The sequence below is a fragment of the Poecilia formosa genome, unplaced genomic scaffold (genome assembly GCF_000485575.1).
Source record: "Poecilia formosa unplaced genomic scaffold, Poecilia_formosa-5.1.2 Scaffold123, whole genome shotgun sequence".
Lineage (NCBI taxonomy): Eukaryota > Metazoa > Chordata > Actinopteri > Cyprinodontiformes > Poeciliidae > Poecilia > Poecilia formosa.
This window is the reverse complement of record NW_006800062.1, coordinates 489,269-513,236: the sequence shown is the minus strand read 5'-3', so window position 1 is coordinate 513,236 and position 23,968 is coordinate 489,269. Positions and strand designations below refer to the sequence as shown.

Sequence of the window (23,968 nt, the reverse complement as noted above, 5' to 3'; positions counted from 1 at the left end):
TGAGAGCACTCCAAATTTGAGTTAAAGTTTAAATATTGACAATAATTCAAGAGTCACTTCATAAATCGAATTAATTATTTGAACTGCTGACATAACAAATGCAAAACTAAGTTTAAAACGTTATGCTACATGAAAGTGAAAAACTAATTGGAAGTCTGTCCTCAGAAGCATAGGAAAGCCAAGTATGCACTGCATAGACTCAGGTAGTGTCAAATGAGAGGAATGCACACACAAGTATGAGAGCATGCAGTGTGTAATCACTTTCAAACACAAGAGGTTGTGACAGCTTTCTTCTGTAGAGTGGAAACATTTCAGAAGTGACAGTAATACACTTCACTTAAGTTCAAAGTCGTGTTATATTTAAGAATATTTCAGAGGCAGTAATAATGTTACTGTGTTTTTTTGTTATTTTTGCTTCATTTTAGTCTTACATTGATCAAACAGTTAATCAGTGGAGCAACGGGACAAGCTCTGGGAAACATTTATATTACAAAGGCTTTTCAATTATCCAACAAAAAGTCCCATTTCTGACTCCTCTAGTTTCAAATTCTTCACATGTCTGAGGGCCAGTTTGACGGTTCAGAGGTCGGAGCAGTGAGCTAACAGGACAGAAGGAAAATGGTTTGAATCACAGTAGTTATTCAAACCCCACTCACATGCAGTGGTGGGTGGTTTTTCCCCAGATCCGTCAAATTCCTGCAGTCCAAAATTAAGCACTAGGATATTCTAAGTGATCAATTGTGTTTCTGAGTTGGTTTGGTGGGTTGGGTGCGTCTTTCTGGACTATATTTGTCCACTTCTCTTCTTTAAAATAGACGCCTTGATAGATTTCCGGTGTTAAACCGATTTAGATTGCAGGCAGGCCGTTGAAGAAGTCAACCAAAAGAAACCCATTTCCTGAAGATGAATAAAACTGCAAAGAAATTTAAAGCAATGTCTATCAGAGCTCTGCTAAATCCATCAACTGTAAATCTACCAAGGCATGGATGTCCACCTAAGCAGACAGACCAGACAGGAGAGCACTAATCAGAGAAAAAGACATGAGGTTGCAATGGTATCTTACCAGTCTTTACTGGAGGAGCTGCAGAAATCCACCTCCTTCCAAGTAATTGCTGTGTCCCATACATAGCTTTATCACAACTAGACAACGTATGTTCCTCCAGAGCTGTGGGTCCCTGCAGCTCCTTTTCTGACTCAGTCTTTCAGTTTGAGAGGACGGTCATGTCTTTGTAGGTCTGCATTTGGTCCATCCCATCTCTATCATATACATGTGCAAAAAATGAGGTACAGTTTTCATTAAGCCAGAAAATCTCAGGGCTCATGCTTTCTTAAATTACTATTTATATTGAGTAAACTTGTCTTTGTTCAAATTCTAAATTTATTCAGATTTTATGAGCACAATAAAAAAATTCTCCCCTTGTATCTATAAAAGAGACGTTCATATAAATCAACTTGTTAACATGTCACTGTTTGCTGCATCATGATTTTCACTTTGTTACATTGTGTTGGGTCTCTAAAGTGAGAGAAAAATGAGATTCTGCTATAGCCGAATGACCTATGCAGAGAATATATTTGCTGCAAATTCTTGGAAATGCACCACTGTCCAAACCACCCTCACCTTTCCAAGTCATTCAAACTGGCCTCCATCTCTTCCCATTCTGCAATAAGCCGACTGATTTATGGCAAGTGAACTCAAGCACAGGCAGGCATATGAATGAAAATTTGTCAAGTTTGCTTTTCCCACTCTGGTCTGTGAATACTGCCAGAGAACCACATTGAAGCAGCAGCTTCAGCAGAGCAATCAAAGCCTTTGTTTTTTTCTCACCAGCCCACAATCCCACCTGCTTTAGCGAGACGAAAAGAGTCCTTTAAAAACACAGAGGCGGCATGATTTATTATTCTAATTAGTCTAAGTGAGACTTTTAAAAAGCCACAATTACACTAAACAAGCAAAGCAGTTTCCAGGTTGACGACCTCTTCTTCTGGTCAGTTCTGGTAAGAAGCTTGCATCCACTCTTTAACTGCAGGAATGTTAATTTCAACTTTTAATGACTTCCTTTAACTTTTCTTTTTGGAGGCTGGATGGATATTCAAACTCCAATTTCAGTGATGATTTTAAGCAAAAATTGTGTTCACAAGTCTGAATTTACTGTTGATTTTCATAAATCCACAGGATCAAAATTCTGCATTGTAAAAGCAAAAGTGGGCCAGGTCAAAACTTTGCCATTGTATGCATTTTAAGTTCTGGATGTAACTTATTTACTCACCTGAAACAACATCAAATTGAATTTAAACATCACTGGTACTGGAGAAAAATCATCTTAAGTTCAAATTAAGCTGTCTGTAGCATTAGCTTTGGATGAATGTTCCATCCAAACACCCAACTGGTCCAAGTTCACAACATCAAACTCTAGATTTGCTCTAGAAATAGGAAAAAAAATGTAGGTAGTCTCCTTTCTTTCTAAATTTGTGACAGCCAAACAAACCCACAGCATGATGCTACCTCCACCATGTGACAACTGATACTGTGTTCTAAGTTTTGAAAGTCTTCTCTTGACTCGTATAAACTTATTTCTTGACATTTTGGCTAAACAAGTCAATCTTTGTCCCTTTTTGATCATAAAACCTTTCTCCAGAAACATTTTGGTTTGTCCATGCGTGCAGCTGCAAGTTTCATTCAAACTTGATTTCATCTGAGGGTGAGAGTTTGGAGAAGATGTTTGAAATTTGGATACAGATGGTGATCCAATAGGTCCAAACCTGATGAAAACTTATTGAGTACTCTTAAAAGAAGGGTCCGTCTTAGGAGATCAACCAGTTTAATGGAGCCAAAACAAGTTGAAATCCATCCAGAATGATGCCAGAAATTTGTTAGAAATTTGCTAGAAAAAATGTCTGGATTTTCTTTTCTTGCTTGAAGGTATTAAAAAAAACATTCACTGTGTGAATGTTAATATTTGAGTCTATATTTATCATTTTGACACATTATGTATGGGGAAAAATGTTAAACTTAGACCTGTCCACCAATTTCTTGTTTTTCATATTTATTATAGTTTTTCATTTTAAAAAACATTCCACCCTGGAAAAGTAAAAGTTCAAATAAATCATTAAAAGCCCCACGTTAATGAAATTGATACCAGTGACTGTATTTTGAGACATGTAAAGAGTCTGTCTAAGCAGTGCTTTATGTCTCCATGAAGTGAATTTAAACAAGCATGTCAGCTTACAGTGCATACAGCAGGTATGTGACCTGGCTAACCAAGTGTCTCCCATCAAACCCGGGGCTTAACAAGGAGTGATACCCTGGTAAAGTCTGCCGCAGTGTTTAATTCCAGGTCATTTCATAATCTCTTTGATAATCGCATCTGCACATCTCTCCGCATTCACTGTCTGACAATCAAACAGCTGCAAGCTGGCATGCTCGCTAAATCTTCCGCTACAACACACCAGCTATACAGTCAAATATATGCATGCAACCACTCCATGCATGCATGTCTGCACAAGTGCTTGTAAGAAAGCGTGTACGTACGCTCATGTGCACAAAAGCGCTCAAGCACACACATATCCACTCCTTCTACATTCATTTGATCACAGAAATTCCTTCAAATTAAAGTAGATCCTTCTAAAATCACAACTCTGCAGAGGTTACAGAAATGATATTGATTGATTTTTAAGTGGGAAGCGTGTTTTTAGAAGCAGAGAAGAATGGGGAGAAAAAGAACACACTGTGTCTACTGTATTTATGTAGTGTCTTCACATCCCTTTGGTCCTCTGTACCTCATCCCTTCTCCTCTTCCCACACCGCCTCTCCAAACTCACAGTTACACCCCAATCATCCGGCATCAACAGGCATGTGAACCTAGCACTTGGTTCATCTCTCCTTCTACCTTCCGCTCTTACTCTGCCTGCTCTGTTTTCATCTGTGTGCTTCCACTCTCCTAGCTTTCGGGTAATTACCTGGCATTTGCATTGCAAAGTCCCTCTGTTCAGCATTCAGCTCCTCCACAGGTGACTGAGCTTCATTTCTCTGGCAGATAAGAGAGGGGAGAAAGGAAGACAGGGAGGAGGGAAGGGTTGTAGAGGAGGCTGTGATGTTATTTTGGCTTGCAGAATATGGGAACAATGCCCTGAGTACTTCTTTTTTGTTGTTCTCATTGACTGAATCAGAGAACAAGGAATGATACTTTATGCTCCCACTGACAAACAATTATCATCATTACCGTCCCATCGCTAGGTCTTCCTGAAGTTCAAGTTGAAAGCAGTGGAGAACTGTACCTTTAAAAGACTTTGATAGAAAATGTCATTCTTTGATATTCAGTTTTATTTACCCACTTATATATTTTTTTTATGTGAAAACATAGTGAGATAAGTTTGATTCACAATACCAAAGTACTTGGCTAAATCAATAACGAAGCTGTAGAAGTTGCACAGATGATTCACTGCGGCGGGCCCTGAAGGGAAACACTGAAGAATTAATTAATGAATTTGGTTTTAGATTACTTAGAAAAAATATTTAGAATACTTGAGTTTTCTTCAAGAATCATAGTTATATATTATCATAAATGAAAATCTTCCAGTAGAGCCAAGATGGTTTCCAGTATCCATATTAATTCATATTTAGTGTTTAAACTATTAAAACAGGCATTTATAAGTGTTTTAAAGGGGCTCTCAAGTATTCACAGAGCTATTGATGGACAGTTGTGGTCCCTAAGTGCCCTGCATAATATATTTAATAATCCAATAGTGTCTTCACAGGTCTGCCTAAAAACAATCAATCAGACAGCTGCTGCTGATCCAGAACGCTGCTGTTTGTGTTCTCACTAAAACCAGGAAGTGAGAGCACATCAACCCAGTTTAAAGTCCTTCCACCCTGAGAGAATAGACTTTAGTTAGTTAGTTTATAAATTACTGAACGGCTCAGCACAAAAACATATTAAAGATCTGCTCTGGGAAGATCAACCTTCCAGACCTCTCAGGTTTTCTGGATCTGGTCTGCTTCGCCTCCCCAGAACCAGGATCAAACGCAACATTCAGCTTTATGTGCCACAATAAACTTCCCAAAAACTGTGAAACAGCTGAAACACTGAGTCCTTTTAAATGGAGACTAAAAACCCACCTGCTTAGAGTTGCTTTTGAACAATAATAAATGAAACATTGATCAACATATTTGATGTGTTGATGATTTTAACAAATTCACTTCACAAAATGTAATGTGTGTTATTGGCTTTCACAATTGTTGACTGTATCGTGTGTTTATTGATCAGTTTTTAATGTTTTCACAGTGTAAAGCACTTTGAAGGCCATGCTGCTGCTGAAATGTGCTTTACAAATAAACTTGACTGATTGATAGTATACAAAGTAGATAAACCACTTTCATTAGCTACTGAAGTGATTGATATCAAGCTTTCTGTTGAACACATTTCATTTGGAAATGTTTCCTCTCAGTAATTTTATATTTTAACTGTTATGTATTTGTGTTTATTTGTGTTTATTTTTTACTCTTTGAAACACCAGAATTTGCATACTTTTATAATTTTGTGTGCCAAATTTTTTTTAAAATATTATATTAATTATAAACAAATACATATTTACTTTTTTTTGTTTCTTTGATGGCTGCTTCACTGTTTTGTTGAGTAAAACTGTAAGTAGTGCTACTCTGACTTGAGGACAGTTTTTGGTTAACTCTCACCACTTCTGCTGGTGTCTAATGAAAACATCCAGTTACCAAAACTTGCACAGACCATTAAGACTGGTACTTCATACATCCATACTTTAACCTGCTCCACCAGAAGCACCTCCCACAAAACGGCAGCAGATAATTGGTGAGTGCTCATTTGCATGCTGAATGTGGTGGATATTTATTTAAATTTAATTTCGTTCCCGCACACGGTGCTCTGCAGGCTTTTGTGCCAAAGTCATATTAACCCCTTGACTAGTTAATATGCATCGCACGACGTGGCCCACGTGCCATGAATATTCATCCTGATGGCGTTTTTTTTTTTTTTTCCCCCTTTCCGGTGTCGCTCCCTCCCGTCCTCGCCGTTTAACGTAAGTCCGTGATGGGGGCCGTTATGAAACCTTCCCGGAAGGCTCCGCCGTGCTCGGCCTGGTTTCCACAGACACTCAGAAAGTGCGCAGGGCTGCTGCTGGTGTACGTGTCGCTGCTCGCCGCTGACAGAATGACCGATAAGACCGAGCTGCCGAGCAGAGAGCGGGCTCTGAAGGGAAGGGAGGAGAGGATGGTCGTAGCAGGTAAATTGCAGAGTAACGTAAGTTTATAAAAGTTTAAACGAATCGTGGAGTCGGATTTTTTTTCTGGAGCCACGTCTGCTGAAACTAATAAAGCTTTGTTATGTAACGTTGAAAAAAGAAAAACCCACACACACACTGACTGTAGAAGAACTGAGGTTCAAAATAATGCAAGGAAACAACTTCATCTATATTTTTTCTCCCAGAATTTTATAATATTTTTATTTATACCTAAATCATAATGGAAAGCTCTGCTGATTCATTTGCAGCAACAGATGGGCATGACATCATGAACTGATAGCACTTTAATCACCAACTCACTGGATACAAATTAGTTTAACCAAGATTCTCTAAATATAAACTCCTAAATAGAACACACAGATCAGGCATAACATTATGACCATCTGCTGCACTAGTATGCTATGCAAACCTATAGGCAAAATAGGTTTGTTTTAAAGGAAAAATCAACTCTTCAAAACTCTGGCTTTGTGGCAGAGTGAATTATCCTGCTGAAAGGAGCTACACCCATCCATGCAGGGTCCTATCCAGACTGTACAGGTTTCCAGTCCATCACAGACAAACAGTAAAAGCACATGTGGAAGGGTAAGGTAAATTTCGAGTGGCATACTGGGAGGAAGTCAAGCCATCCTCCCAAAAGATGTCCAGCTGCCACATGTTTTCCAGGTAAACAATTCATGCACGCCCAACAATCTACTTCATGTAAAAGAACCAAGCCACCTTCCCCCATTGCTTCATGGTCAAAGGTTTTAAGATGCTTTCATCCAAGTGTCTAGTCATCACAATTTGGTCCTTGTGAAACTCATGCAAATTTCTAATAACGGACTAAACGTTCAGGACAGTTATCACTTCTAGTATTTCACCCACTAGCAGATGGCATGTAGAGATGATCATATCATTGGTCATAATGTTATGCCTGAATGGTGGTGTATATTGCTTGTCAGGGGAAGCTAGAAATGCAGTTTTCTTATTTTAAAAAAGCAGTGAAATGTCAGTTTTAATGGGTTAGCCCAGCCTGATATAGTTAGTGACTCTGCGGTTGAAAACATAAAAAACCTCAACATTTCTAAAACCTCCCATCAAAACAAGATATCCAAAGGTGGAAGCAACAGAAAATAACATTTCCTAAAATGTATTAGACAACAGTTCCTCCAAACAATCGAGGTCAGACTCCTGATGACACAGAAAAAGATTTAGTTGCACTCAGTACGAACAGATTCAGCCAAATTTCAGGGTTATTTTTTTTCCATAAAGGTTAAAGAAACATCCAGAGTAATGATCCAAATGAATCGGTAAAAGACAAATCATAACCGAGTATCACTCATTTTAAGTTCTAAACTAACTAAGATTGTTAGTTTTCTGGTTAAAATTGCTGTTTTTAATGTTTTATTATTAAAAAATTACCTGTGTTCATGAATTAAAAAGACATGTATTCTGGAAACAAAACGTGAACTGAAACCACGTTGATTTGGTCAGCCTGCAGCCTCTGCTGATGAACTTGTGATGTAAAACAACATATTTCAGTTCAAAGGTCTTAAAATCAAATGCTTCACTGAGCAACTCTAACAGTATATAAGTATCAGAGCTCTTCAACGATAAACCCAGCATTGTAGTTAAATAACCAAGATGTGATTACATATAAACAGTTCAAACTCTGGTACACTCACTGCTACCTGTCTGTGTAGATATAAAACAGTTTGGATGCAAACAATCACAAATAAGACTTTTAGTTTTGTGCAGGTGAGTTTAAAACAAACTGGTGCATGATTGTGACGTGAAAATAGTATGTGGTTTTAACATGTTTTACAGATGAAAGTCTTAAGAAGTGTGGCATTCATCAGTATTCTGGGCTCTTTATGCTGATAAGCCTAAATTAAATTAAATTAAATCCAGTTCACATATGGGTCATTTAATCTCAGTATAATTCATGTTCTGTGTGATAAGTCAGTGATCAGGTTGTCAAAAAGTTTGGTTGTGACCTGACCAAATGTGGAAAGATATGCAGAGTGAAACTTTTGTTGAATTTCTGTTTATACGAGTAGCTGTAACGTGTGTCCTGAAATTAAACTGGGCACACAGTGATGGTGATTCACACATCTTTGAATCAACGGTAACTTCTAAAATTCTTGTCCAAAGTTAACCTTGGCAACCAACATGTATTGTAAAGTCTTTTGAGCCAAAGCTCTAACCTTTGGACACTGATAAACTCTTTTTCAGTGGTTGTAAGAGCCTGCTGGGTTGTTTGCTGTTAGTAGTTGCTGTCAACAGTTTTATTACTTGGCTGATCGCAGTGTGACACTTTCATTCACCTGCTTGGGTTTCTCTTATGAAACAGGATGGCCCGTTATGAGAAACATTATGCAATCTGAGTCGGCTGCTTTTATTTGTCACCTGTTCAGACACTTGCGTCCGCTAAGTGCATTGTGGGAGCCAGGCGTGAGTGCATAGGAGGAAGAGGTACTACAGCATCCAGGGGCCCATCTGGGCATTATGCGCATGAAGGCTCCACCCCGTCGTAAGTTGCCTCTCCGTCTGTCGAAGCAGCTCGGAGACACGGCATGGCAGAAATCTGTTCCTCCCCTTTCACCATGGGGGTGGCAGTTTAGATGAGGATGGGGTTTTTGTCTTTAGTGTGTGTGTGTGTGTGTGTGTGTGTGTGTGTGTGTCGTATCTCTGTGGTCCTCCAAGCAGTAATGATTTAAGGAGTGTCTTCATATGTGCCCAGTTCAGTCCCAGCCCTGCGGACCTCAGAGCAGACACCATTTTATTCCTCTCTGCATCGAACAGGACTCCTTTTCAGATTAACCTTTTGCCCTGGCACCCTGATAAAGTTACTCCTTGTTCCTGGTTCTGTTTCCTGTTGCCCTGCATTCCCTCCCTCACTGTGGTCTGTGTGATGTAGTCTGTGACCTTGGCAGGAATTATCCAATGGCAGATTGCTACATGGTAGGGGCACAGTAGCTATTATTTTGAGTCAGGGCAGGATAGACTGCCAATATTTCTTCTAAACAGGATGGGGGGGTGGGGGAGGCAAGCCGACTGAAATCAATTTCTGCTACGTGTTTCACTGTAACTGTTATAAACAGATTCATGGCAATGATATATTGCCAGTATTGTTTCACAGCTCTCTCTAGATGCCCTTTCTGTTTTTATTCAGTTTGTGAGGAATGACAAAGTGGTGATGCAAGTTTACAAATAGGCAAATGTGAGCCAAATAAAAAAGGATTTGCTCCGTGTGGAGGAGGGTTTCCTAAAATGTAAGTTTTTGTTCTGACATTGATCTTGGAAAACCATTCAATCAAAAACATGGGTGAATAAAAAAAAATCACATTCAAGAATCTAACTCCATACACAGAAATGGAGCATTCGCATTGTGACCTATAGTTGGGACTTCAATTTACAGTTCTGGTCAGAAGTTCATCCATCTTATTCCATTCACTTTCTGCAATCGGTTATGTGAAATATGCCTTTAGCATGATGTGGTCAACCCCATGCTTGGAAGTTGGTGCAAGGCTTTTAGGTTAAAAGGCCTCAGCAGGAACACTTTATGTTCTTTGTCTTATCTTGAAGACAAAAGTGGAGCTTAATTGTGTTGATTCTTTGATACTTTGTCTTTTAGTTTCTATACTTTGGACCACAAATTAATATGAATCTGAATCTGATTTTGGAGCTGGTACTTTTCAGTCCGTGTTGATGTTAAAAACTGGCTTTGGTTTGGACAGAGACACAGCTGTTCCAGTTGTTTCCTGCTCAGGTTTTAGTCACTTGAGTCTTGGTGTCTGCAAGCGTCAAACCAGTCAAGCCACTGGGAATTCCAACTGGACAGTGCCTCCAAACACACATTGATCCTTGGAAGTCTGCTGTCTGTTCTAAATAACTATAGGCTCATTGCCAAGCTACTTGTAAAGGCCAAACTTCTCAATTTCCTTGCTAGTGATCATTTAATGGGGCTTTTAATTAACAACTAGGTTGTATTTGACTTCTAGTCTGGGTTTAGAAAAAGGAAACATGGCACAATAACAGAAGCTCTGAAAGATATTAATGATTTTATCCATTATAATAACACACACTGTGCTGCCCTCTCTGCTGACCTCTCTAAGGCTTACAGTCCCACTCATTGCAAATGCATAATTTAGCAGATCTGTCCACAGAAACTGTCCACTGGTTGGAGCATTATTTGGCAGACAGAACACATTGTGTACTAATGGCAATGCAGCTAAATACCTGCAGTGGTCTTCTCGGGGCTCCCATTTTTGGAGACTTGGATCTCATCCGTGTCTGCCTCGGCTCCTGGGGGCCACACTGCTTCCTTATAAACCTTATAAATACAAGCATGCAAACACACACAAGTCTGGATTCAGGTGTTCAGATATTTTGGGCTGTGGTTGCCACTAAATACATCTTTTAGTTAGTATTGTGTGCTTTTCAGTGATATTGCTGTTTTATATATGCATCTTGTCGCTGTGGTTTCTTGGTGTTTGTTTTTCTCTCTTTCTGCAGATGCATACACAGATTCCTGGTATGTCTTCTTGTCTTCTCTCAATCCGTCTCCCTAGACTTGTCATAATAACAAATTTTACCGCACAATAAATTGTCCCAGTAGTTATTGCAATTTATGATATTATTATTTTGATACCATTTTCAAGTGATTTATTGATAATAGCATAATAATGCCAGTTTGCTCCCTCCCAGATAAATAAACTTTTTTAATGCTTAACACTGGAACTAAAAAATATTTTCCAAAATAAAACACACAACAAAAAAAAAAGAAAAAAATAGGAATAAAAACCACACACAACAGAAGCAATAATTCAAACTGATTATGATGTCTGTGTAAATGAAATTGCCCTAACATATTAACCATCAGAGTAGAAATTATTGACCTCATTTCAATTTATAATATGATGAATTCATTAACTGCTTTTTGCGACAGATTTACTTCTACCTCTCCTCTATTTTTATTTCCTGCTTTTCTATTTATGTTTTATCCAACCTCTATTTCTTTCTTTTCCTTGTCAGAGTCCATTGGATTTGAAATGAACCCAGATCACTTTATAATAATATAATTTGGGCTATAATACAATAACAATATCGATCTCGATAGTCACATGATCAATATTAGTAGAAAATACATCCAATAGAATTCTGATATGCATCATGGATGTGGACCCAATAAATCTGTAACAACTGTACGGCGCTGCCATCATGTCAATATGAATCAAAATCTCTTTGCCACTAATAATTAGGCAAAAGATGGCCCAGTCAGATACAAGCAAGGTGTACCTAATATAGTGGCCAGAGTGTGTATGTTTAAGTGTGTCACAAAATTCTCTGGGTTGTTTGAAGGCCACTCTCATTAGTTCCTTAATTTACCTCCTTTTGTTGAGTAAAACCAGATCTCGGTCTTCCCCCCGTCTTGCTGCCCCCCTCGCCCCACTCTTTTCTCGCCCCTTCCCTTCCTCCCATCCAGCAGAGGGTAGTTGGCACCAGTATAAAGCATCAGCCTCCTCCGACGACTCGTGCCTGACTCCTTGCCAACCTGTGCGCAACGAGAAAGAGGAATGGCAAGAGGGAGGGAAGGGAAAGAGAAAGAGAGGATTTTTGGAAGGAAACAAACCGAGCTGTCTGGAAATCAACCCAACGTCACCAGTTTGGCATGCTGGGATGGTACCTCTCCTGTGTCTCTGTGTGAGGAGGCAGCAGCGCTTGGACTTCAGTTGTGCGGGTGAGAAACACAAGGACCATAGGTTGAATCCGAAGGTATCAAAGGCTAAAAAAAAATCCACCACAAGACTTCAAACTGGGTGTTTGTTTTCCGCTGAGCACCAGATTGTTGCCCCTGAACAGTAGTCACCTTGATTCAAGCAGAATGGCAGGGCGTCCGGTCCAACGTTTTGGTTCTGATCCAGCCGCCTACAGCAGCTAGGCTTAAAGCAACAAAAGGTGACCAAAGGATTTTGCTTCATTCCTTACGTGGCGTACACTGTGATCTGCACTTTCCAGATATCTGCAAAAACAAAGGTGTGCTAAAGAAGTTAAGCCTGGATCCCATCCAAAACAGGAAAAAAACCTTTTCATGAGTCCTTTCCACATTTTCAGCCTGTTAACTTCTTTTGTAAACCCAGGCAATCCCCCTCCCTGCTTGTTTTTTGTCGTCTTCTTTTCTTTCTTTTGCTGGCATGGTAAGGCAGCGTAGTGAGGGTATTCAGCCGGGTTCTTTCTCGATGCGTGTGTGTAAGATGGGGTAATTCTTGCAGAGTGGGGTGTGAGAAGGAGGGTGTGTTGGACCGGGCACAATGAAAAGCGCTAGCCTGGCACCAACTGGACCTCTGCCAGCTCCTCCACAGGAAAAAATAAACACAACAGCGGTTGGTGCACCAACAGTTGTGCTGCAGGTTGCATGCACGTCACCATGCAAGTGATTGTAAGAGCAAAGTGCGGTGGTGTGAGGAAGCGAGTGTGAAGTAATGATGGAGAGCAGCTGAAACACGTGGATATCATGTCAACAGGTTCTTGGCTAACTCGCCTTTTCTTTATTGTATATTTTCTTGTTTGTGTTTGTTTTCTCGGTGTTCTCACTTACATAAAGTGCTTCGTCTCTTTATGAGGTGTCTGAAGGTTTGGTTGTCTGAAAGCCAGGGGAGTCTTTTGCTTCCTCACCGGAACTTTCATCTGTTGCTTCTAACTGGCGATTTACTTCTTTTTATCGTTTTGGCAGGCGGATATCTCCTCCTCCGACTATTCTTTCCTCTCCTCCTACTCCTTTATCTCACACTTAACTCCCTCTCACTCTCTCATTTTACCTCTCGAAGTCATTTGGCAACTCCAGGGGGTGATATCTAGGAGACGGTGAAAATGGTAGAAGACGATTTCTTCTGTTCTTCCACCGTCTCAAGTCGTCCAATAAGACGGAGAAGATTTAGCATGTCCGTCACATGGATGTGCTTTGATTCTGCAGCCGACTGTGCTTGTGAGCGTGACCTGGCAGCGCCAAACAACCTCCTGCTAAAAATAAAAAAATAAAAACACAGAATTGCCGCTCAATAGGAGTCCACGATGCGGCTGCCTGGGGGCATCCAGGCCTCCGTGACATTTTAGTCCTTCATGTGTCTGCAATCTGTTACTGCACAGAAAACCAAACGATTTTGTGAAATATCAAAAAATGCCCCAATACAACAAGACTTGTATTATCTGCTCAAGCGTTGCAGTGGCCCCTTGCTTCCTTTTTTCTTCAAAAGACCTTATCTTTAGAGTCCCAGCATGGGAAAACATTTTCTTTTCAGTGCTTCAGTGTGGTCTGTCTTTATCGTAATCTCCTCTAAGTCTGAAGCAAACTGCAGGTAGCTAATGATCTTTGGCCTTTTGTCACAGCTAAGGATCATCCCAGGCCTATCTAGGAAATGAACTATTCTGTCTGTATCAGATTAGTGATTGTTAGTATTCAGGTCAGTGTCACACATAACGTAACTTAATCGGACAATAAGCGATCACCTCATGGAACTTGGAATAAGCATCCATTACCGACATACAGCTAAGCTCTTAGTGTACGCTGTGGCCTGTTTATCTGGAGACAACTATTAGTGGTTGCAGTACAAACCAGCCTTGCTGAGTGGAGATTTACACGCTAAGTCACCTCAGTCTTCTTAAACCTTAATCCTCCTGACATATCTGAGGGCCTCACACACACACACACACGCACGCACGCACGCACGCACACACACACACACACACGCACCTCCCATTTAGCACTCTAATTTCAGGCTGCACTGTTTCTGTACTGTTTATAGTTGGATGTTTTCACTGTGATGAGATAGAACTGGTCTATATAGCTGAAGAACGTATCAGTTGATATTGATAATTATCGATGAGTTTTTTGTTTTACATATTTGAATTAGTATAGAACCTATGGCATGACTTTTCCTCTTTTATCCATAGATTTTACTCGACATTATGAAGCATTTTTGAGTCACAGTGGCAAAAACTTAAACTGCTGCTGTGCATGTTACTCAACATGTTGTTGCTAGGTAACCAGAGAGTGAGTGAGTTAGTTGATGCTACCAGCCTTGCCTTGGATGCTACAACCCCTGTAGGAAAGGCTTCAGCAGCCTACATCCTCCTGAAGGCTGTGTAGTTCTGGGTCAGAGTTCAGTGAATATTTCCTATATTGAATATTAAATATTCCATCAGACATATTACCTGTTGACATCGATCACATGTGTTATATGTTGTGAATCCTGTTGCCTTTCAAAGATATTAATCAAACTTTCCACATTTTGAACAACAATAAACTTGAATTTGTTTTTCTGGGATTTATTGTGAAATGAAATTAAATCCCAAATAAAACCTGAAAAGTGTGGTGTGTTTTTGTATTTTATCCTCCTGAGTCAACATGTTGCACAACCACCTTTTGATACAGTTACATCTGCAGATCAGGAAACACCTTCTTATCTCAACTTTGACTGGACTTTTGAGCCATCTGAGTAATAAAAGCAGAACTATAATGGCTTAAATGTGTGTAGTTGTATAAAGAGGGAACTGCAGGGAGAATCAGAGGGACAATCAAAGCTATGTAATCTCTTAAATATCTTCTCGTAGCTCTGATCCGTCAGCCTGGGTCAGGATGTTGTTAAATGAGAGCCACTGAGGCCGACTCGACGCTGCGTTCAGGCTCTTTAACACTCTGAAAGTCACGCTGTTTCGTTTTACTGTTATGATCCCATAACACATTTTCCACTGTTTTACCTCACAGACAAGCATGCCGTTAACGGGAATCCCACTGTGGAGCCTTTTCCAGAAGGCATGGAAACCATCATGTTTGGTGAGGTGGCACAGTCATCCGTTTATAAAGCCTGAAACTTCACCGCATTCATGAAATCTCTGTGTGACGCAGTGCAAAAAGGCCTAACTGTGTGTGTGTGTGTGTGTGTGTGTGTGTGTGTGTGTGTGTGTGTGTGTGTGTGTGTGTGTGTGTGCGTGCAGGAATGGGCTGTTTCTGGGGAGCTGAGAAGCTGTTCTGGCGGCTTCCAGGAGTCTTCTCCACCCAGGTGGGCTTCGCCGGGGGCTTCACACCCAACCCGACCTACAATGAAGTCTGCACAGGTATTCCACTTTGCACATTTTTTACTGGTATTTACACCTCCCACTCTCCGATTCCCGCTAACAGATCCTTCTGCCTTCCTGCGAGGAGGTGAAACAGGTTGGCAGAACGTTTGACGCTGCAAGTGTCAAGGTTAAAGAGAATTTAAAGAAAAAAGGAAGCGGATGCAGAGGAAGATTGTTTTAAATAAAGCTCTCTCGTCTTGGTTCTTCCCTTCATCTGCAGTCAACTACTCAGAATGCACTGCTCCAGATGGGCTGCACCCCCCAACATCCCCACCCCCACATGACCTACTTGTGAGGATTTTGCTCTCTGCTGTGCTGTATTGCGGTGTTTTTTTTAGTAACGGAGGTTTCTGCATCGAAGGCGCCATACATGGGCTTCTTTCCCACAGAATGTGATTTGCAGAAACAGATTCTGTTCTTGTTGATCGTAATGTTAAGAAAATTCCCATTATGTTATTGTAGCAGTCAAATGGATTCGTAGGAAGGTGATGCATATTGAAAATGAAGATGTTCAGCTGTTCGTTTGGGACTTTATGAGGAGGGAGGCGGCTTTGAGTCGCGGTGCAGGCACAGCATGAAGAGCACCGACAGGATGCTCCTTCACATGGTTTCTACCAGCAGCCTCCCCTGTTGCTGCTTCTCTCAGCTTCTTAGAAGCAAGATGGTCATCTGTGGAGGAAAATGGAGAAGGATGAGTAAAACGACGAGACTAAGTGCTCAAACGCAGGAATGAGCGAAATAAACTTTTTAAGGGAGGTTAAAAAAAAGCGTGAGAAAAAAGCAGTGGTCCTGTCCATCGGCTCAGAGAGAGCAGGCGTCGCTTCAGTGGCCATGACGGAGCAGAACACTGCGACGGCACGCGGCCGAGGAGCTGTCAGCGCCGCCATGGCAGGACGGACTGAATGAGACGGCTGATGGAACTGTCAGAAGAGACGGGAAAGGAGAGGCAGGCAGGTGGATGGCCTGACGGACAGAAACAGGGGAGGATGGAGAGCAGTCAGAAATCCCCTTTGTGTATGCATCTTATTATCAATCAGCGTAATTTACCTCATTTACAGCACAAGCACACTCTAATGTGCCAGACAATTGCAACACAGAATGCAAAGCTGTGGAAGGAAAAATGGTATATACTAAGAACCTGAGTAAAATGATTGAACCAATAATACGACTTCCTGCCGTTTATTGAAACCGTCCTGTTCTCTGCAATGAGCTCAAAGGCCCTTCTGCATTTTTTTTTTTTTTTTTTTTTTGCAAATCATTCAGAAGAGACACAAAACATGGTAGATGCCCTGCAGGTCAGGACCTCAATCTCTTACATTTACAGTTAGAAAGACAAAAAAAACACGAACCTCTTGTAGTTGTGGAGAAAAAGGTTTCATGAACAAAGATACATTTGCAATGATAACCAAAGCAGTGAATGAAGATACATTTGAAGGCCCACTGTTAGAACAGCATGAGGTCAGGTAAAGTTACCATCTCTTTTATAAGATGTTGCCTAAAATATGAAGCAGAAAGTTTTTATTGGAGTTGCTGTTTTAGCTCATTTCCAGCTCAGTCTCTTCACATATGGTGTTATAAATACTCTGGCTTTTTTTATTTGTAAATGCATAAATAACATTTTTATTTTAGTAATTTTTGCTACAGTTGCTACATTGAAACATATTTGCTACATTATACATATATTTCAATTTAACTCTACACAGTGACAGTTCCCAACAGGTTCTGGGAACAAGGCTCTTGAAAAGAAGAAAAAGATCCAATTTAGTAAATTCAGTTCAATGACATAGTCACATTCACATTAAATTAAAAACATTCATTTTAATTAAATGTATTCTAATTCAGTTCTTGCTAAAATACAATGCAGTAAAAAATATCTTTCCAGGGATGGTAGATTAAAATACTAATATAATTCATGACTTAGAGCAAAAAACTTAGTTCACATTTTATTTTGTGGGGTGCAATAAATGACACGTTTTATTGTAAAGAAATAATTAACTTTTTGAGGGGGAGGAAAAATAATTACATAAATGCATACAACTCAAAAAGTGGTTTAAAAATAATGTAAGGGTGTGAACGCTGTACAAACACATTATTGCACATTTTTCAATTTATTTTTCCTTCTTTTAAAGGATTTGTTTGTTTTGCATTTCAGTTGTAAAGGATTATTGTCACATCATGACTTTTGACATGTTTTTTTTTTCTTTACGTTACAAAAACCTGACATTTTAATCCAAAAATAAAACAAACAATATTAGGAGCCAGTGTACTTCAGGACGTGTGAACATGACACTTTATCAGTACATCTTTGAACAAATGTAAAAGCGCTACTCCTAACTTTACTCATTTTAATTGGTGTCCAGAGTTGCTTGTTTTCAGTGGCAGAGGAGTTAAACAGGCTGGCTTGTTGATTTTTTAGCTGACTGAATGGTCCTTCAGCAGAACATTAAAGCTCTGCAGCTTTACTGGTCCTGATCTTTCCCAGCCTTTCACCCTCTACATGTGGAACAAGCTTTGAGAGTCGTGGCACATGGTCACCTTTTCCTGAGAAGATCTTGTTTGTTCCAAATGAAATTGTTGCTTTTGGTTATGGCTAATGTCTCTGCAGCTGCTGCTGGCCTGTACAGTTTGTTGCTGTTATCGAGTATTTAATGCTCCTAAACTGTCATTTCAGTACAAAAATATGTAAATGCTTCCAATATATTCCTGTTATTTGTTGGCAGGCAGCTGTTTATGATTTTTTTTCTAAGATGATCATATGAAAATACATGTTTTATTTAAATTTTTTCCAGGCTTGTTAGCAAATCAAGCCTGGATTTATGTGAACTCAGTGATCACTGTACAATACGTCTACAGTTATATTACCTCTACTGTGCTGCAAGATTTTAGATGATGCCTCATTTACTAATAAAACGTGTCTATGTTAAGAAATGTAAAATACCTTTTCTGCTATGAACGTGCACAGATGCACATGCAGAACATATGAGACCTAAAGCAGCTCTCAGTTAGAGAGCGCCTGCAGGCAGTTCGCTGAGGCTTCAGTATCCTGGCAGCTGCATACAGGAATGAGTATCTGTGAGCTTTTGGCAACCTCCACCATAAGCTCCATCTTTGTCTTTGCCTTCATTTTCTCTCTCTCCATACATCCCTCTGTTTCTCTCTTTCTCCTCTGGTGCCATGAGAAATAACACAGCTCATAGGAGATTCAGCCTGAATGTTTTCTACCTGTGGTGCATGGACCCTGATTCTCTCGTCTTCAATTTTAAACTTGGAACTTCTTTTTTATTTTTAGTACTAAACATATTGTGTATCAGAAAGAGTATGAGGTGGATTGCATTTGTTTTGAGCGATGTCAATTTGTGATTCCCCCTCAGGTCTGACGGCCCACACCGAGGTGGTGAGGGTGGTCTTCTCCCCTCAAGACATCAGCCTGGAGGAACTCCTCAGACAGTTTTGGGAGAATCACGATCCTACACAAGGTAGGAGGAGCGCGCATCCAAACAAACCGCAGTCACCCTCCAAAAAGGAGCCATCCCAAGGGGGAGAGAGTGTATTAGAGCAGAAGGGTGATGCCCAGGCATGCGCTCGTGCATGTTGCAGTGGGGGGAAGGTCTCATGGGTGCAAGTCAATGCCAGACAGTGTTAATGTGTCTGAGACCCAGCCATCCATGATGGCGCACGCCACTGTGGTGCCACATTCAAGCCAAAATTGTGGAAAAAGTATTTCTTACATTGTGCACATCTTGCACTTTAAAAAAAACACAAAAACAACAACATCTTTTGTATACGAATAATGTAAAAATATAATTTTTTTAAACTTGAGCCTCTTGGAGCAAATGAATTTAGAAAATTTGACCTTTTTCAAGTAAATTGTGCCTGATTTAAGTGTTTGCCTTATGATGCATATTGCAGCATTATTGTGAAGCCTGCCACATATTTGCCACCCACACGTGCACAGCGTACCCATCCCCCACTAAAAGCCATCTCTCCATCTCTTCGAGTCTGGTGCTCTTGTTTTCTGTGCTCACTGGAGGAGGTGATGTAAGAACATTAATGCACCAGGAGGACACATGGAGGGTGTGTGTGCGTGTGTGTGTGTGTGTGTGTGAGATGGCAGGAACGGGCCAAATGGCACTCTGCTAGCTCATATTGAATGTAGGGAGGGTGGGACCAGGAAAGACGGATCAAAGATTCATAGGCCCGACCTTCAGCCCTAAGAGGCGCACGCACCTCGTTCAGTAGCATCACTTTAGGAAATGTCATTAAATACCTTACAAAAGAATTTATATCCTTGATGATTTTACAGTTTTTTTGTCTTTTCGCTCATAAATTTCATCGTTTGGTGTACATATGTATTCAGCCCCCTTTACTCTAATATCCCTAAATGAAATCCAGAGCAAACCATTGTTAATCTTTCAGTAAAGAGTCCATCCCTTTGTGTGTAATTTAGTCCCTTTAATTAATCCAGCTATTCTATTGAGACATCTTCAGTCTGTTAGAGAACATAACCAAATTCACTTCAGTTCAAAAACACTTTATTCATCACAAAGAGAAATGAAATGCTGCCATAACTCTCGTCATTCAAGTATCCTCTAAGAGTCGTTGCGGATGGTGATGCTGTGGCAGGAAGGATCTCCAGTAGCAGTCAGAGTTTGAATAAGTCTAAATAAATTTCTGACGTAAGACTCAGTAGATATTTAACAATCTCATGACAAAGCATGTTAATATCTGGGCGACAGAGATGGTATTCCACAGTAACATGTCCTGGGTAACAAAAATATGTAATTTACTCTAAGCGTCATAGCAACTGTTCAAAAGCAAAAATCATTGCCGCTGCACAACATCCAAACCTAGAGTACATAGTTGTCCAAACATTCAATGCCTCAACCAAAAAAAAATGAACAAAAGTTTAGAAAAAGAACAAATCAGTGCTAAGGTAACAGATTTACTCTAACAAGCAGCACAAATATAGAGCAAACAACAGAACACAGGCTGCAAAACATCCAAAAGGTTCATAATTACTCTGGAGGAGCTGCAACAATCCATCAGAACTATTAGTAGTGCACTGCATATACCTGGTCTTTATGGAAGACTGGCAACAAGGACTTTTTTTTTTAAAGAAAGCCACACGATGTTTGTCACAATTCATGTAAGCTGCACAGAAAACACATGGAATAGCATACTTTAGTCGGAAGAAACGTGGTAGAAATGTGGTAGAAAACTAACACATTAAGAATCCATAACATTAAACTCAGAGTCCCATCATGCAGCTTTATATCAACACGGACATGGAAACTGGTCAAAGTTGGGCAAATATAAGAGTCTGCAAAAGACTTGAAAATACGGTGGAGGTTCACCTTCCCACAGGCTGGGCCTAACCTTACAGCTAAATCTACAATCTAAATTTATCAATGTATTAAAATGGCCCAGTCAAAGTTCAGACCTAAATCTGTGGCAGTCTTCAAAATCGACCTAAAGCTGGTAGAGAAATACAGCTGAGTTTAAAACAGGTAAAACAAATGCATGTTTTACCTCTGGTGAAGATCTTTATTTTTACTACTTTACAAAAACACTCTATTCTGTGTTGGTCTGTCACACAAGAACAGGAATAAAATACTTTGAAGATTGTGGTTGCATGATGATGATCTGTGAAAAAGTTTTGATTGGTGTAAAATGAATCAAATGAGTTATGAGTTGTTGTTGTTTTGTTGCAGCTGTTTGGGTTTTGGCCGACCCATTGTTCAGTATGTTTAAGACGGGAGGCAGGGGAAGACATAGACTTTTTTTTTTTTTTTTTGGTTTTTTTTTTTTTTTTTGGTTTATCTGAGAACCACATTCTCCTGATTAGAAGAGATTAGTCCCCTCTTCACAGTAGCCGAGGGAAGAGACACGTCTTACCACAGGCAAAGTCGCAGACAGAGTTGAGCCGACACGCCACAGGGCAGAGGCAGCGAGGCCAAAGGAGTCGTCATACATTTCCCCCGATCACACTGCCGTGGCTCATCTCATGTTTTATTAATAGCATGCAGCTAATTTTCTATGCACTCTGTTTTGTTAGTCACAGTTAAAACCGGCCGACATATTGAAAAATCACCGCAAACTCAAAAGTACTCATATATATAAAAATTTTTCCTAGGAGCTCTGCTCCTCACGCGTGACTTAAATGTGAATCCGTGCCGTTCCCCTGCTCTCAGATCCGGGGTTCACGTGTAGCAGAAATTCTTCTGATTTGACAAATGTAGCGTGGAGTGGTGGAAAGCGGCCCGCTGGCTGTGCCTTCATGCATGCTTAAGCTTCAATTTATTCTGTCCACCTTAGAGCTGAGCTTAAAAGAGAATGAAGAAATTAAAGAAGTTTGCTCTTTCCGCTTTGACCTGTGTAGATTCACTCGAGATGGTATGTGGGGAAAAGCCAAAGAGCGTTTTGGGATTCTGTTTCCTCCTGATGTGCACCAGCACGGAGGCCAGGGTTATTTAATACTCAGTGTTGGCATGTGATTGAAACCGTGCATAGGTACTTATTTAGTTGCATGTAATATGTGCAGCTGCAAATGCGTGCATGCATGTGCGCGTGGGCGCGGGTGAATGTGTTTTGATATCTGTGCCTTTGCTGCTTTGCCTTAGTTCAAAAGGGTTTAGTCCCAACAACGTGATGTCGGGCTGCATCGGCTCCACCAATCCCGGCCTGGATAGCAACATTAGCAGCCAATCAGAAACTCCCAGCAGCCTTTGCTGTGTGCCCTCTTTCCATATTCAGCAACACTAGTCTCAATCCGCTGGCTTCCCTGGGATGTTGCATAAACCCCCTCCACCCCTCGATACCCCCCTCGATTCAACACGCTTCCATATCATAAGTTTCTTATGTCTGTGTTTTGACAAGCCCTCAGCAGCATACCTTCGCATGCGCTCATGCACAGTTCTCAGGCACAAACAAATTGTCAACAAAGTGGCTTCTTTGTGTCAGAGGGTCACAGCAGTCCTGTTTCATCATCATGACTGAAAAGGTTGTTTGATTTCAGGATAAATATTCATGTGGCGGCACTTTAACCAATGCACGTTCACGTAAACATGCAAATAAGATCCACTAATAGCCTTATGTCTTTTTTTTTGGTTTATTTTTTACCGTTTATTGTTCTCAAATACCTTCAGAGGCCTGTAGGTCATGTTTTCCTTAATGGTTTCCTTAAACTTTGCGGTTAAGCAGTGGAAAATGGATCTTTTTGTGCAGCTTCTCTCTGTCATCCCATCACTGCATCTTTGCATCAGTTGCAACCCTCTGCTTTTCTCTGTTTCCCCCCTTTTACCCTTTTTCTGGTTTTCCTCTTTCTACCCCGTTCCCCCCTCAGTTTTTGTGTTCTCTTCATGTTTGCACATTTTTCCATCCTCCCCCAACTTGTCAGGTTCACCTGCACCCCCTTCCCCCTCCACCCTTGTCCTCTTTGCAACGAACAGAGCGAAGGGGCGAGTGAGTGAGCAAACGGCCCGGAGCCCCTTTGGTACATCCGCAGAGCGGCACGCTGACTCGGCCGCTCCCTCAGGCCATCCGCTCATCACACAAACACACTCACATCCACTCGCTCCTCTTTTATCTCTTAGTCACTATCTCCTCCTGTTCCTCATCCTCCCTCCCCCCATCTTCCCTTCTTCTCCATCCCTTTCTTCAACCCCCAGCCGCCCTTCATCTTAACAACCTATGCTTTCCCACCCTCCTTGTTGTTTCCTCCTGATCCCTTTTCCTCCCCTGTACTTCCTCTTCCCTCATTGCATTCATCCTCTCTATTTTTTGAGGCCATGCAGTATTTATGGTGTGGGCTTGCTGATGCTGCGTCAGTGAACAGGCAACTCAGGCGTGTGCCGATAGACACAAAAACACAAATGCACAGCTAAAATGGCCGACGCAGCTGTCCTCATTTGATAACGTCTGCACGTACATGCACGCTCACACCGGTTTGGAAACATTTGTGGAGTGGGATTGTCGGAAAAGAGACTTTCTGCATATCTGTCTGACACGTTTTTGAGATGAAGTCGTTCACGGTTTGTTTTGACATTTCGCAAAACCTAGATTTTTAGATTCCCCTGTAAGCTGTGCAGGGCTGATCCACAAAATGAAGATACACTTTTGCAGCTCATCACAGATACAGGGTCAAACAATCAAACGGACATAAATCAAGCTGTCTTCCATCTGGCGGCAGTTTCTTTCTGACAGCTGAAATGAGCATGAATATTCCTTTATATAATATCTTAACCCCAGCTGGCTGCGACACACGCCAATTCCCTGTTGGGGTACCTCCTCATATCCCCTGTGTCACCCCGTCCCTTAATGTTAGGGGTGCTCCTGCCGTCTAAAGCAAACCCCACTCCCATGAGGAGGCCTTGACCTCTGACCTGTGGCCCCAGCCACCCCCACACTCTCCTAACCTGACCCTGTTTCTCCTGCTTGGTTGGCTGATGATGGCCTGCTCGTTACCAGGTGTCAGTCATTACACTCTCACACGTGCTGCGACCCTAATTTATGGAGATTGCAGCATGAGTGTATGCATTGTGGGGGTTGAGTTTTAACCCCCATTTAATTCTGATGAAATACATTTTGTAATATATGTTTT

At 40.9% G+C, this 23,968-nt stretch overlaps 1 protein-coding gene across 4 annotated transcripts in view; it reads left to right on the top strand.

Moving 5' to 3' along the window:
• msrab (methionine sulfoxide reductase Ab) overlaps nucleotides 1-23,968 on the top strand; it is a 76,640-nt gene that overhangs the window by 30,151 nt on the left and 22,521 nt on the right. For 2 of the 4 annotated variants that reach the window (XM_016675944.1, XM_007561112.2), the window contains 3 exons: nucleotides 15,017-15,085; nucleotides 15,247-15,366; nucleotides 18,741-18,845. In XM_016675944.1, the coding sequence (XP_016531430.1) occupies nucleotides 15,017-15,085; nucleotides 15,247-15,366; nucleotides 18,741-18,845 (294 nt within the window). Of the gene's footprint in view, nucleotides 1-5,981; nucleotides 6,253-11,748; nucleotides 11,993-15,016; nucleotides 15,086-15,246; nucleotides 15,367-18,740; nucleotides 18,846-23,968 lie in introns of those variants that run through there. The other 2 variants (XM_007561111.2, XM_016675945.1) reach the window with 2 other exon arrangements.